At 42.3% G+C, this 13,806-nt stretch overlaps 1 protein-coding gene and 1 pseudogene across 1 annotated transcript; both read left to right on the top strand.

The window, feature by feature from the left end:
- On the top strand, positions 521-2,544 carry Gm6365 (predicted pseudogene 6365; annotated as a pseudogene).
- Olfr1419 (olfactory receptor 1419) lies at positions 7,884-9,043 on the top strand. Its single transcript, NM_001011775.2, has one exon. The coding sequence runs from the start codon at positions 7,975-7,977 to the stop codon at positions 9,004-9,006; it is 1,032 nt and encodes a 343-aa protein (NP_001011775.1). The 5' UTR covers positions 7,884-7,974; the 3' UTR covers positions 9,007-9,043.
- The last annotated feature ends 4,763 nt before the right edge of the window (positions 9,044-13,806 follow it).

The raw sequence follows: 13,806 nt of genomic DNA, 5'->3' as shown, positions 1-13,806 counted from the left end.
CAACTTGACTATATCTGGAATGAACTGCAATCCAGAATTGAAGAGCTCACCTGTGATCCAGATCTTGAGGCTGGAAGATACAAGTTTCTGACCTGGATCTTGGCATGGAGATCTTGAGGCATAGTGACTATGAAAAGTTTAGGTTCAGGCAAGGTAGTACACACCTTTAATCCTAGTAAACTAAGGCAAAGAGATCTCTGAGTTCAAGGTCAGCCTGGGACAAAACAAGTCCCAGATCCAGGCGTGGTGGCACACACCTTTAATCTGGGCCATACCTTCTGCTGGAGACATACAAAAGGACATTGGCAGAAGGAAGGTTTGCTCTTCTTTGCCGCTTGCATTTACTTGCCAACCCATCTGTTGGAATCTACTTCTACAGAAGACCAGCTGAAACAACTAGCCTTGTGGGACTGAGCAACTACCACATTCTTGGACTTCCAACTCGAAACTGACCATTGTTAGGGAATTGGACTACAGGCTGTAAGTCATCATAATAAATTCCCTCGTTTTTTTTTTTTTTTTTTTTTTTTGACACCAAGCGGGAGTTGGCGGCGCCGGCTCTGGGGGCCCAGACGAAAGGCAGGAAAGGGCAGGCTTGACGAGCGGGAGGATCGGTCAGCTAGATACTCAACCCACAACGAGGAAGCCTCGCATCCTACCGTTTAAGCATCTAAGCCAACCGCCCAGCTAGTTAACCTGAGCGGCCCGCTGCAGCCGTGGTTCGTCAGGCAGGTTCATCACCTCAGGTTCCCGGCCGCCCCCCCGCAGCCGTGGTGGCAACCCTGGGAGGAGCGCTTGCGTCCATCTCCTTCGATTCTCGGGATTTGAAGATGGCTGAACAGTCAGCGCCGAAAGTTGTGCTAAAAAGCACCATCAAGATGTCTCTAAATGAGCGCTTTACTAATATGCTGAAGAACAAACAGCCGATGCCAGTGAATATTCGGGCTTCGATGCAGCAGCAGCAGCTAGCCAGTGCCAGAAACAGAAGACTGGCCCAGCAGATAGAGAATAGACCCTCTTTCCAGGCAGCATTAAAACTTAAGCAGAAGAGCTTAAAGCAGCGCCTGGGTAAGAGTGATATCCAGGCACGGTTAGGCCGACCCATAGGTGCCGTGGCCAGGGGAGCAATTGGAGGAAGAGGCCTACCCATAATCCAGAGAGGCTTGCCACGAGGAGGACTACGTGGGGGACGTGCTACCAGAACCCTGCTTAGGGGTGGGATGTCACTCCGAGGTCAAAACCTGCTCCGAGGTGGAGCCGTAGCTCCCCGAATGGGCCTAAGAAGAGGTGGTGTTCGGGGTCGTGGAGGTCCTGGGAGAGGAGCCCTAGGGCGTGGAGCTATGGGTCGTGGCGGAATCGGTGGTAGAGGTCGGGGTATGATAGGTTGGGGAAGAGAGGGCTTTGGAGGTAGAGGCCGAGGTCGTGGCCGAGGGAGAGGTGCCCTCACTCGCCCTGTATTGACCAAGGAGCAGCTGGACAACCAATTGGATGCATACATGTCGAAAACTAAAGGGCACCTGGATGCTGAATTGGATGCCTACATGGCACAGACAGATCCTGAAACCAATGATTGAAGCCTGCCTGCCCGCCCGCCTGCCTGTTAGACTCTTGTTAAAGTCACCACATCTGTAAAACAACCTTGAGAAAACATGAGAAGAAATCTGATCGATGCTGGAAGGACCTGTCACAATAGGCTGTGGACTTACCTGCCACCAGTTGGTGCGTTTAGTCTGTTCCGTCTACTTTTTGATACTGTGTTATATGAAACCCTATTTTCCTTTAAATTTGGTTGAGTTTGTTTTGTTGTTTATCCAGTCACCCAGACATCTGTTTGAACAGGAATGCGTTGGCCTTGTGAGTAGAACAGTTTTCTAGCCTCTGCCTGTCATATACTCTTGACATTTTAAAATATTTCCTCTGTTGATTTTTATGATCCCAGAAGGAGCCAGAGTTTTCACTATTGGGTGGTCTTTGGGATAGAGTTCTACATCTTTCTTTAAAAGCCTCTTGTTAATAGCTGGAGCTAAAGGTGTGTTTGCTATGTTGATAGTGAAGGTAGTAAATTGGAAATGTAGGTATTGCTACTGGGCCACAGAATGAGTAACACGTGGTACCAACTCTGATTTGGTCAAAGTTGATGTTGCCTACATTGAATCCACATAGATGGTAGCTGACAAGCTAAGTTGGAATTTCCACCCTAAGAAAAGCTTTTTAAGCTTATAAATCTCTCCTTTTGACTTTCTGTCTCATGCCCAAGAGGCTTCTGCACCTCTCATAGAGAAGAAGCAGCTGTTGGTGTAGCACAAGTGGCAGAAGAGACAAGAGTGGGAAACTGGTAACAAACTGACTGCTGGGAAGGGCTCATGTGCTGCTCGTGCTGAAGTGCATCCTGCGTTCATCCAGAAGCAGTCTTCTTGGTCCAATCCACTTACCTGGCTTTATTTGACCCTCTTGAAGGTTTAAGTTCAACCATATTTTGTCAGCTGTTCAGTTTCAGTGGAATCTTGTATTTCTGATTCATTATAACAAATTGTTCTCTCAAAAGAAAAAAATTCCCTCAATGTAGAAAGACGTTCCATGCACTCTGTGACTCTAGAGAAACCTCACTAATACAATCTATTTTAGTAAAAGAATTGAGTAAACAAAATATGTTTTACTTTATTTTATTTATTAAAATTTAAATGAGTATTTATTTAATACTCAATTAGTGTATGTGTCCCTGAGGTTTTGTTTGTTTGCTTGTGTGTGTGTGTGAAAGAGAGAGAGAGAGAGAGAGAGAGAGAGTGTCACAGCATTCAGAGAACACATGTGGATTGAGGGTATCAAAGACAGTCATTAGGAAGCAAATGTGTTTACCCTCTGAGCCATCATATTGGACAATTTTCTTTTAAAGACAGGGTCTCCTCATATAGCACTGGCTTGCCTTGAGTTCCATATGCAATTGAGGATTATCTTGAACTTCTTATCCTCCCACCTCTACTTCCTAAGTGTTATCATCACAGGGGTATGCCATTAAGCCTGAGGACTGAACCACCAGACTACTATATAGTCTACACAGACTTCTATATAACTAAATTTCAGGGAGGGAAAGAAGGAAGGTGGAAGTAAGCATAAAGGTGAGGCTGATTCATGGGTCACAGTCTTCACCTTGAAGTACCAGCCATCTGATGCCACCTCAACTCTGACTCTGTTCTTTGTGTTCTAAGTATGAAGTCATAACACAAAGCTAGAGATTGATCTACTTTAAATATTCAGTGGTTTCCATGAGACTTACATTGCAGTCCTGGCATAGTTAGAATCCTGAACATCCTTCAGGCTCTTCATGATGTGGGTGCCACTGGGCATTCAGAGAGGACCTGTGGATGGTGGGGACTGAACTCAGGTCATGAGACTTGGATGAAAATGCTTTTACCTTTGAGACATCTTGGGACCTTCCTCCCTTTCATCTCGTGAGATTGTTTGCACTTCTCCATCTCCTTTTCCACTTCCTGGGACTCATTAGACCACCAACCAATCCCTGCCTTAAACCACTATGCAGGTTTTCTTTCTGAGGATGCTCTCTCTTGGATTTTTTAATATTATTTTTTCTCTGTTCAAAGATCATACTCCTAGACAGGGCCACCTCAACTCTAGTTACATTTGTCAGCTTCCCACACCCACCCCTCTCCATGTTACTGTCCTGCTTTATTTTTCACATTCACACATTACCCATGATTCTATTATTTACTTATATTTCTCTCATCATCTGTTCTCTCTTGTTAGTATATAACCTTCATCAAGTCAAGGACATTTTTTGTTTTCTTCTATATCTCTAGTCCCAAGAACAGTACAAAAACCATAAAGGTGATAGGTGCTCAGTAGGTAAATGCTAGATAAATGAACCCATTGGGGATTCCCATGAAGAAAATCATTCTTCCCCATACCTCAGAGAGACATCTCTAGAGCCTCAATGAGATCATTGGTCCGTTTTTCTAGTCCCTGAGATGACAGATGTCCAAGGCTCTTGGGAGAGGAAATGCACAAAAAGTCACCTGAAAACTTAATGTTCTTGTGATTTTTCATTAACTTGAGGTAAGCTTTAGCTTTTGTTTAGAAAAGAGCCTCTGTGACAATGAATTCTGTCTCTGTCTCTCTCTGCCTCTCTCTCTCTCTGTCAATTGGGCAATAAAATTACAACAGAGTTCTCATTTTTCTTATCACATATTAAAATGATCTATGGTTTTATGCTAGGTGCACTTAAGAAAAAAAGATTTCAGCTGGACGGTGGTGGTTCCTGCCTTTAGTCCCAGCACTTGGCAGACAGATTCAGGAAGATCTCTGTGAGTTTGAGGCCAGCCTGGTTTACAGGGGGTGTTCCAGGATAATCAATGAGAAACCTGTCTCAAACAAAACAAAAACAGAAAAAAAGATTTCTTGCTCTCATCTCGTAGGTGACATGGTTTTCTCCTGCAGATAAAAATAGTAAATCGTTATTTTCCTCCAAGTCCATGTATGTAAAGCTGAAAGTCAAAAAGGTGACGGATATGAGGACATGGCCATGGCAACTCAACATGGAGCAGTGGGTAAGTGTACACAACCTGCAACCCCTTGGCTGGAGTCAGAATGTGGGTTTTGTGTTTCTCTGTAAAGGGAGGGTAACAGCTCCTTGTCAGTTTACTATGAAGAATACATGACTTAACTAATAGAAAGTACGTGTAGACTTAGTGCCAAGCATCCAATGAACACTAGTCACAATTATTCTCAATACATGAAACATCATCAGACACTCAGCTCCTCTTAGTTACTATTCTTCACCTTTTCCTGTTAGTTCTTGTTGAGCTGGTGTAGCTCTTAAGAGAAAATTGCATTTTATTCATATATACAAACAGTGTGTGAGTGTGTAAAAGCACAAAGAAAAGCTGTCTCCAAGGAAGCTAGAAGTTCATCCGTCCGTCCATCCGTCCGTCTGTCTGTCTGTCTGTCTGTCTGTCTGTCTGTCTATAGCAAGCTAGGGATACCAACATGTACACAGATGATTCAAAAGGGAATGAGGCAGAGTGAAGGGGTGTGTTGACCCAGCACACACTGTACAACAGCTGTCCAGATCTTTTTTTTTTTTTTTTAGTTACACTGTAACCACAGTTAGTTAAATTGAGTATTGCTGTTCATTCACTTAAACTCTGGATTCTATTGGCACTGTGGAAGTCAGTCTCTTGTATCGCTTCTTATTTGATTTATATAACAAATATTTTTATTTATGTTAATGCACCATCTTTATAAATATAGCTTCAATTATATTGCACGGGCTTTATCTGGTATTTGATATTAAATTGTTTTCATTATTTTCTCTTAAAATGATGTCATTGTTTTAGATTCATTTAGAATAAATTTGATTAAAAATGCTAATTTTTGGTTTAGGATATCTTTAACCTATACTCAGTAAAAGGTAGTATAAAGAACACTTATATGAATATTGCATAGCTTATAAAATTCTCACTATTTTGACAAAATAGAACATTTTAAGATGTTATTAGAGATAATGAAAACAAAGTGTTTAAAAGTAGTTACAATGAAACCTATTTCTCTATGAGCTGATAAAGAATAAAAACAACTTTTTTCTAAAGCTTTGAGCCATCTGGTTCTCTAACAATTAGCTTTTTTTTTTAAAAAAAATTCATTGTATGGGTATTTTATTAGCTGATCTCTCTAAAGAAGTTTTTTTAAAATTAGATATTTTCTTCATTTACATTTCAAATGCTATTCCGAAAGTCCCCTATACCCTCCCTCAACCCTGCTCCCCTACCCACCCACTCCCACTTCTTGGCCCTGGCATTCCCCTGTACAGGGACATATAAAGTTTGCAAGACCAAGGGGCCTCTCTTCCCAATGATGGCTGACTAGGCCATCTTCTGCTACATATGCAGCTAGAGACATGAGCTCTGGGGGTACTGGTTAGTTCATATTGTTGTTCCACCTATAGGGCTGCAGACCCCTTGAGCTCCTTGGGTACTTTCTCTAGCTCCTCCATTGGGGGCCCTGTGTTCCATCCAATAGATGACTTGAACATCCACTTTTGTATTTGCCAGGCACTGGCATAGCCTCACAGGAGACAGCTATATTAGGGTCCTTTCAGCAAAACCTTGCTGGTATGTGCAATAGTGTCTGCATTTGGTGGCTGATTATGGGATGGATCCCTGGGTGGGGTAGTCTCTGGATGGTCTATCCTTTTGTCTTAGCTCCAAACTTTGTCTCTGTAACTCCTTCCCTGGGTATTTTGTTTCCTATTCTAAGGAAGAATGAAGTATTCACACGTTGGTCTTTCTTCTTGATTTTCTTATGTTTTGCAAATTGATCTTGGGTATTCTAAGTTTCTGGGCTAATATCCACTTATCAGTGAAACAATTAGCTGTTAAATATTAATTTCTCCGAAGAGCTTCCAGCATGAAGAATCACTTTTTACTTATTAATATTGTTGCTTATTTTTTGAGAATTTCATATACATACATACATATGTGTGTATATATATATATGTACATACATATACATATATAATGGATCTTGATTATAAACACCCCAGTTCCTCCTCACTTTCCACCCAAGACTCCCCCATGTGCCCTGCGTTCTTCTCACCTTTATGCCCTCTTTTCTGTTAGCATTGGCTACATGAGCATAAGCAACCTAGTCTACTGGTGGTCACACTCCCAAGTGAAATGATTTCTCCTCCAGCAGCGTGATCACCATAAAAACAAAGAAAAGCCAAACGCCATATTGAAGCTTAGGCTACATTGGTTATCAAACTAGCATAAACCAATAGTTGAACTTGTTCTTTGATCTCATCCTTCACTTTTAGAAGAATAGTGTTCTTAGCTTTCTGAGTATCCTCTGCAAACATCAAGGGAAAGACCATTCAGTCGCTAATTTAGTCAGTTTCATTCAACTGAAAGGCTAACCACAATCACACGGAAATGTGTGTGCAGGCATGTGTGAGTCCATATTGCAGCTTACTTAAGTTCAGAAACATGGAAGTGTCAGCAGAGGCAGAGCCGGTGACCAGGGCAGTAGAGATTTTTAAATGTTATTTCCTGAAGTTGCACCTCAGCAAAGAACTCCATTTTCACTTATAAAATTGTTTTGTGACTCAGGATTTAATAATTGTATTGATAATGCAAGAATAAGAAGCTATCTTTTAAGACTCTCAGAATTGATCAACACAGCTTAGAAAGCATTTAAAAAAGACTACACTGGGCCTATAATATTGAGGTAGGTAGGGGGGTGAGCCCTGTAAAAGGAGGTTGGAAATCCTTTATAAGGTAGATGCCATTGGAACAAGGATAAAAGGAGATGTGGAAGAAGATGGATCAGCTGTAAGGTTGCTATTTGACACAATGCAACTGTGAAATTGAATTGTTGAATATTTAAGAAAAAATACCAGAATTCCAAGTTTTAAAGGATTAGATAGGTAAAAATGCATCCTATTTTAGTGATCTGGGCTCTGAATACCCACACTTGCAGAATGGGTAAAAGGCAGACTTGTGTAGCTTGCCGTCTGCGCTTGGTGTGGGGATCACATACATCCTTAGAGATCTGTACTTGTGAGCTGTTCTATGAATGTGTAGTCATAGAAACAAAAGGGCATGAGGCCGGTGAGAAAGTTTTGCTCCAAAAGAAGAGGGATGATGATCAGGAACGACATGGACAACACAAGGTAGCATATATCGAGACCCTCATGCATGCCTGGCATTGGTCTCTGTGCTTGTAGTCATAGAGTCTTGCTCAATTTTCACCAACACTCTGAGGTGGGTGTCATACATTTCTGAATTTTACAGTGAAAATGCTGGAGCCCATATTTCTCCAAAGTCACAGAGCTAGCTGGGGTTGAAATTCAAAGGAAGCTCAGAGAATAAGCACTTGGTTAACTGCAGACTGTGATTTAATATAGCTTAGTGACATGGGAAAGTAACTTTACCCTTGACTCTTTTCCTTGTACTAGGTCTGATGGAGGAGGAAAATCAGACAGGAGTGGTATATTTCCACTTCCGCCCCTTTTCAACCAACTCTACAGTGGCTTCCCTAGTGTTTGTGGGCTTCTTGCTGCTGTATCTAGGAAGTCTCATTGGAAACCTCACCATTGGGCTCACAGTCTGGCAGGATCACTCCCTCCATACCCCGATGTACTTCTTCCTTTTTGTGTTGGCCACATTAGAGCTTGGCTATTCCACCAACATTGCTCCACTGACTCTAGCTAGCATTCTCTCCATGGGGAAGATGCTTATCTCTCTGCCCAGCTGTGGGGCCCAGATGTTCTTCTTCATCCTCCTTGGAGGATCTGACTGTGTCCTGCTGGCCATCATGGCCTATGACAGGTATGTGGCCATCTGTCATCCATTGCATTACAGCCTCATTATGAGTTGGCAGCTCTGTGGGCAGATGGCTTTAGGTTCTCTGGGGCTGGGTTTCCTTTTGTCACTGCCTTTGACCATTCTGATCTGCCACCTCCCATTCTGTGGCCACAATGAAATCTACCACTTCTTCTGCGACATGCCTGCAGTCATGCGCCTGGCCTGTACAGATACCCATATACACCAGGCAGCTCTCTTTGCCATCAGCGTGGCTGCAGTAGCCATTCCTTTTCTCCTTATCTGTCTCTCCTATGGTTGCATTGTGGCTACCATCCTGAGGATGACGTCAGCAGAGGGGAAACGCCGGGCTTTCTCCACCTGCTCTTCACACCTCCTCGTGGTTGTCCTGCAGTATGGATGTTGCACCCTCATCTACCTTCGCCCTAGCTCCAGCTACTCCCCGGAAGAAGGCCGGGCAGTATCTGTTGTCTATACCTTCTTCTCCCCATTGCTGAATCCCTTAATCTATAGTTTAAGGAACCAAGAGGTGACTGATGCAGTAAAAAGACTTTTGACAAGAATGTTCTGGTTCAGAAAGCCAGAAAGATTCCTTCCTGGGGGAAATTATTCACTGAACAAGGGAGAACACAGTATGATGGAAAAGAAACTCAAAATCAATAGGCCATGAGACTGGAGCAGTACTTGCACTCATGACTACCTGGGTCTAGGAAGTGTTAATTGTCACCCTCTACTTCTATTAGATTTTCAGTGACTGAGTCCTGGATCGACCCATGCTGCCTTAATCGGCCTTCTTTTCTACCACAGGACTTAGGATAAAGGCTGGCAGAGGAAACTCAGAGGAAAAGAGGAAACAAATGAATAAGATTGTTGACAGCAGGGCTGAAGAGACCGCTCAGCAGTTAAGAGCACTGACTGCTCTTCTAAAAGTCCTGAGTTCAAATCCCAGCAACCACATGGTGGCTCACAACTATCAGTAATGAGATCTGATGCCCTCTTCTGGGGTGTCTGAAGACAGCTACAGTGTACTTACATATAATAAATAAATCTTAAAGAAAAAAAGAATGTTGACAACAGGTGATAGATAACTATCATTCTGTTACACTTTAAAGGCTTGTAGACCCCAGTCCATCTACATATAGCAATGTTTCTTTGACTTTTTTTGTTGGCATTAAATGTCTCCTGAAACCTCACTTCCTTAACACAATCTTGCTGAATGGCACTATCTGATAGTGATAATTTTTGAAAACTAAATCATTTTTCTTTTTATAAAATTGAGTTTAATATGTCATGGTATTAACCCTGCAATAAAGTTCTTAGGGTTCCTTTGAGACAGAAGAAATGATTTATTCTTTGCATTTTTTCTTGCACATTGCAAAGGATATAGTAAGGGCTCAGTTTTAGGGTCCAACAAACAAAGTTGAGTTCTCATCTTTCCTTTGTTTATTTACTTTATTATTTTGCTCTCTGACCCTTTATCCTTAGTTCTGTCATATGTGTGAGTGTTTTGTATGCATGCATATATGTACACCATGTGTATGCCTGGTGCTCAAGGAGGTCAGAAGAGGCTGTCAGATCTCCTGAAACTGGAGTTGCAGATGGTTGTGAGCCTCCATGTGAGTGCTGGGAGTGGGAGCTGGGTCCTCTTCAAGAGCAACATGTGCCCTTAGCTGCTGAGTCTTCTCTTCAACCCCTATTATTTCCTTCACATTAAAAGTAGATAGTAGTCTCTTCCCCACAGGCTCGGCCGAGCACAGATGGGGCTTCCTTGGCCCGCAGCCCACTTCCAGGGTCCCCGGTTCCCGCCGCCGCGTGACGTGAGGCCCGCCATGTGCGCCCGTCCGGGATTCCCTAGCCACCCCCGCGCCCGCCCGGGTTCCCCCCCCCCCCCCGCATGCAGAACTGTGACTGTCCACCAGTCACTGCCGCCGCCCACAGCGCCGTCCCCGACGAAAGCACACACGCAGATGTGGACGCCGTGGTCAAGATGTCTCTGTACTCCCCACGGGACGGACTGACGGACACCCCAAGTCGCGCGGAGGACACCGTGAAAAGGCCGCCGTTGGGACAGAGGAGGGTCGCGCATCACCGAGGAGATGGAACCGCTGTCCCCGTTGTCCCTCCCAGTTCATATATGCACATGTATGCACATGCAAACGATGCTTAAATATGTCTGTAAATGTCCCCTCCAATAAAATTGCTCTTGATGTGAAGATTAAAAAAAAAAAAGATAGTAATAACGTCTGACTGTCTGCCTTTCTGTCTACCTAGTCTTTGGAGCCAGACAAAGTTCCCATTGCCTGTAGTTCAATCTGAGGCAAAACTATATCAAGCTTGGGAGACTGATGGAGAGGGTTAGATGGAGGACTGGGAACACAGAATGATACTTTCATGGTATCTTTTTTAAAAGAGAAAAGGGTGAGAGGAGAGATGGATCAATGGGTAAAAGTGCTTGCTGTGAAACTATGGGAATGTGGATTTGAGTCCCAAGTACTTTCATAAAAAGCCAGGCATGGCTGTGTGTGCCTAGAGTTCCATGCTTGTAGGGCTTTGTTGGCTTCCAGCCCAGCTTCAGGTTCAGAGAAAGTCCTGGTCTCAAGTATATAAGGTGGAAAGTTGTAGAACAGGCCAATTGATGTCATCTTCTGGCCTCAGTCGGTGTGGATGGGTCTTCATACCTGCACATATATGTGCACATTCACCACAATACACAAAATAGTAAAGAAACCACTCTCTTCTTTTATGTAACTTTTATTTTTAACTTATGTGTATGTGTGTATATGTTCCATGAGTGCATCTCCTCCCAGAGGCCACTAGAGGGTGTTGAAGCTCCAGGAGCTATGCTTGCAGGCAGTTATGAGTCTCTGACATTGGTGCAGGGATCTGAACCTGGGCCTTCTGCAAGAGCAGCATGTGTCCTTAATCTCTGAGCCATCTCTCCAGCTCCCACCCCACTCTCGATGTTGCAGAAACATTGCCATAGATGCTCACAGACCTTCTATCCCTTCTTTGATGGGCAACACATTAAGTCAGGAGGAGAACATAGAAGAACAATATGAAAACCCAATGGCAAGAATTCCTAGGTCCATGACCAGGTGAAAACAACAGGAAGCACAGGGCTTCACACAATAAATTTTATAAACTCTAGTGAAGAGGGCATCCTATTGCTAGCCATGTTATTTGTTGAAATTAATTAGTTTTATTTTAGGATACTATATCCTCAATAGTTTTTCAAACAAGATTTGAAGCAGCTTAAAAGCTTTTCTACAAAAGTTTAAGTGACAAGGTCAATAGAGTTGGGTTAAAGAAGAAAATTCAAGCAGGAATTTTAAGAACTAGTAGTAAGATTGTCATTCTAGAAGTGTTTCTGCAGATTTGAGAGTGCCTGCCTACATGTCTTTAGGTTTCTTAACAGCCGATGGAAAAATAGAACTGTGATTGAATTTGAGGATATTAGCATTCACTTAACAGTAAACAATTATATGGAGACATAAAGTACTTTCCTTGGGTAACACTTAGATTTGAAAGGATCACATCCCACAGTTTTCAATATGTAATAAAACACCAACATTCACAACATTAGCTGATATCCATTGAACATTTATTTATACATCTGACAATATCTTAGCTGCCTAGTAAGTGCTAACTCATTTGATTACCACAAACTCATCCTCGTGTTATACACAGAGATACATGGTATGGAGAGGTTAAATAGTTCTCCCAACATGCCATATTCAGTAAGTCAGCACCATCTTATCCCAGACACAGTGGCTCTAAGACAAAATGGATTTCCTAGGACTGAGTTTTAGCTCAGGCTGAGGGTCACTAAGGGAAGTCCACCTATGGTTCACAATCAATGAAAAGTTTTCTAAACTGATTTTAGGAAAATAAATCAAAACTATTAAAGTTGAATGTGACAGCATCTCTCTCGGGAAGTGCTCCACAAACAGTTCTGCTGACTGCTCGTGACCATAGCAATAGAGAAGAGAAAGATCCAGGATACAATTTCTGTCTAAATGTTGGAATATGCATGTATGTGTGTATGATGTATGTATGCATGTATGTATGTATGTATGTATGTATGTATGTATATATTTATATCCTGCAAAAATAATGAGCCATATTTTACATTCACTGTGTAAGATTTACATATGATTGGCTTTCATTTCCTTCATTTGATATCCATCACCATGCTCCAGTTTTATAATCGAATTTTAATGGTATTTACACTGGAACAGTAAGAAATAATGGCATTATGTTCTAATTTAATTTATTTTAATTAAGAAATAAAATTGTGGTCTGAGCCTGCTGGAATGATTTGAGGTGGTACTAGCTATGTGAAGGAAATGGCTAATGAGTTTTTAGAAGATAGTTATTTGTGGAAACTAGAGATTTGTTTATTAAATTTAAATATATATTTATTTACTCTGAGAATTTTGTGTGTGTGTGTAGTATACTCTTATATATCCACCCTTTGTTCCCCTCCTCCTCTTTGTTCTACTTCCCAACTTCATGTCATCTTTTTTTCTTTTGTTAAATAACCCAGGGGACCTAATTTAGTGCTGCCTGTATGTGCGTATATTTACTGTATGTGTGTATATTTACTGTATGTGCGTATATTTAGGACTTTCCACGGAAGCATAGTCAACCTACTAGAGATCACATCCCTAAGAAAACGGACTCCTACGCCCCCCAGAAGCCACCAACTGTCAATGGTTTCTCAGCTAAGGGTAGAGGATCTTAAGCACCCCTCCCCATCCCATGTTGAAGTGTTGACTGGCTTGATGCTGTGCAAGTAACTATAGCTGCTGCGAATTCATGAGTACAACATCCAGAAGGCATTAACCAGACCTCTGTCTCTTACCAATCTTTCTGCCCCTCTTCTATGATGTTCCTGAGACTGGGGAAGAGGGTGTGTGATGTAGACTTCCCATTTAGCTCAGAGCACCCCCCCCCCACACATACACTTTTTATCGATTTTGAGTTGCAAGTATGTGTATTAACTGCTGTCCACTATAAAAAAAAACTTATCTGATGAGGACTGAGACATAACCTTCTTATATAAAGATATTTATTTAGAAGGCAAGTTGGTATATTCAGCAAAATTAGAGTAGTAGTTTCACTCTAAGGACCTGTAACCTCCCTGGCTGTAGATTCTTGACAAGATTTATAGCAGCAGGCATAAATTTCCTCCTATGGGCTGAGTATTTATTTATTTATTTATTTATTTAATGTATATAAGTACACCATTGCTCTCTTCAGATACACCAGAAGAGGGCATCAGATCCCATTACAGATGGTTGTGAGCCACCATGTGGTTGCTGGGAATAGAACTCAGGGCCTCTAGAAGAGCAGTCCATGCTCTTAACCACTGAGCCATCTCTCCAGCCCAGGACTGACTCTTAAGTCTAATGAAAGAGCGGTTGGCTACACCTATAACGTTCATGCCATTATTGCTCTCATGCACATA

This window comes from Mus musculus, chromosome 19 (assembly GCF_000001635.26).
Source record: "Mus musculus strain C57BL/6J chromosome 19, GRCm38.p6 C57BL/6J".
Classification (NCBI taxonomy): Eukaryota; Metazoa; Chordata; class Mammalia; order Rodentia; family Muridae; genus Mus; species Mus musculus.
This window is presented reverse-complemented; position numbering and strand designations above follow the sequence as displayed.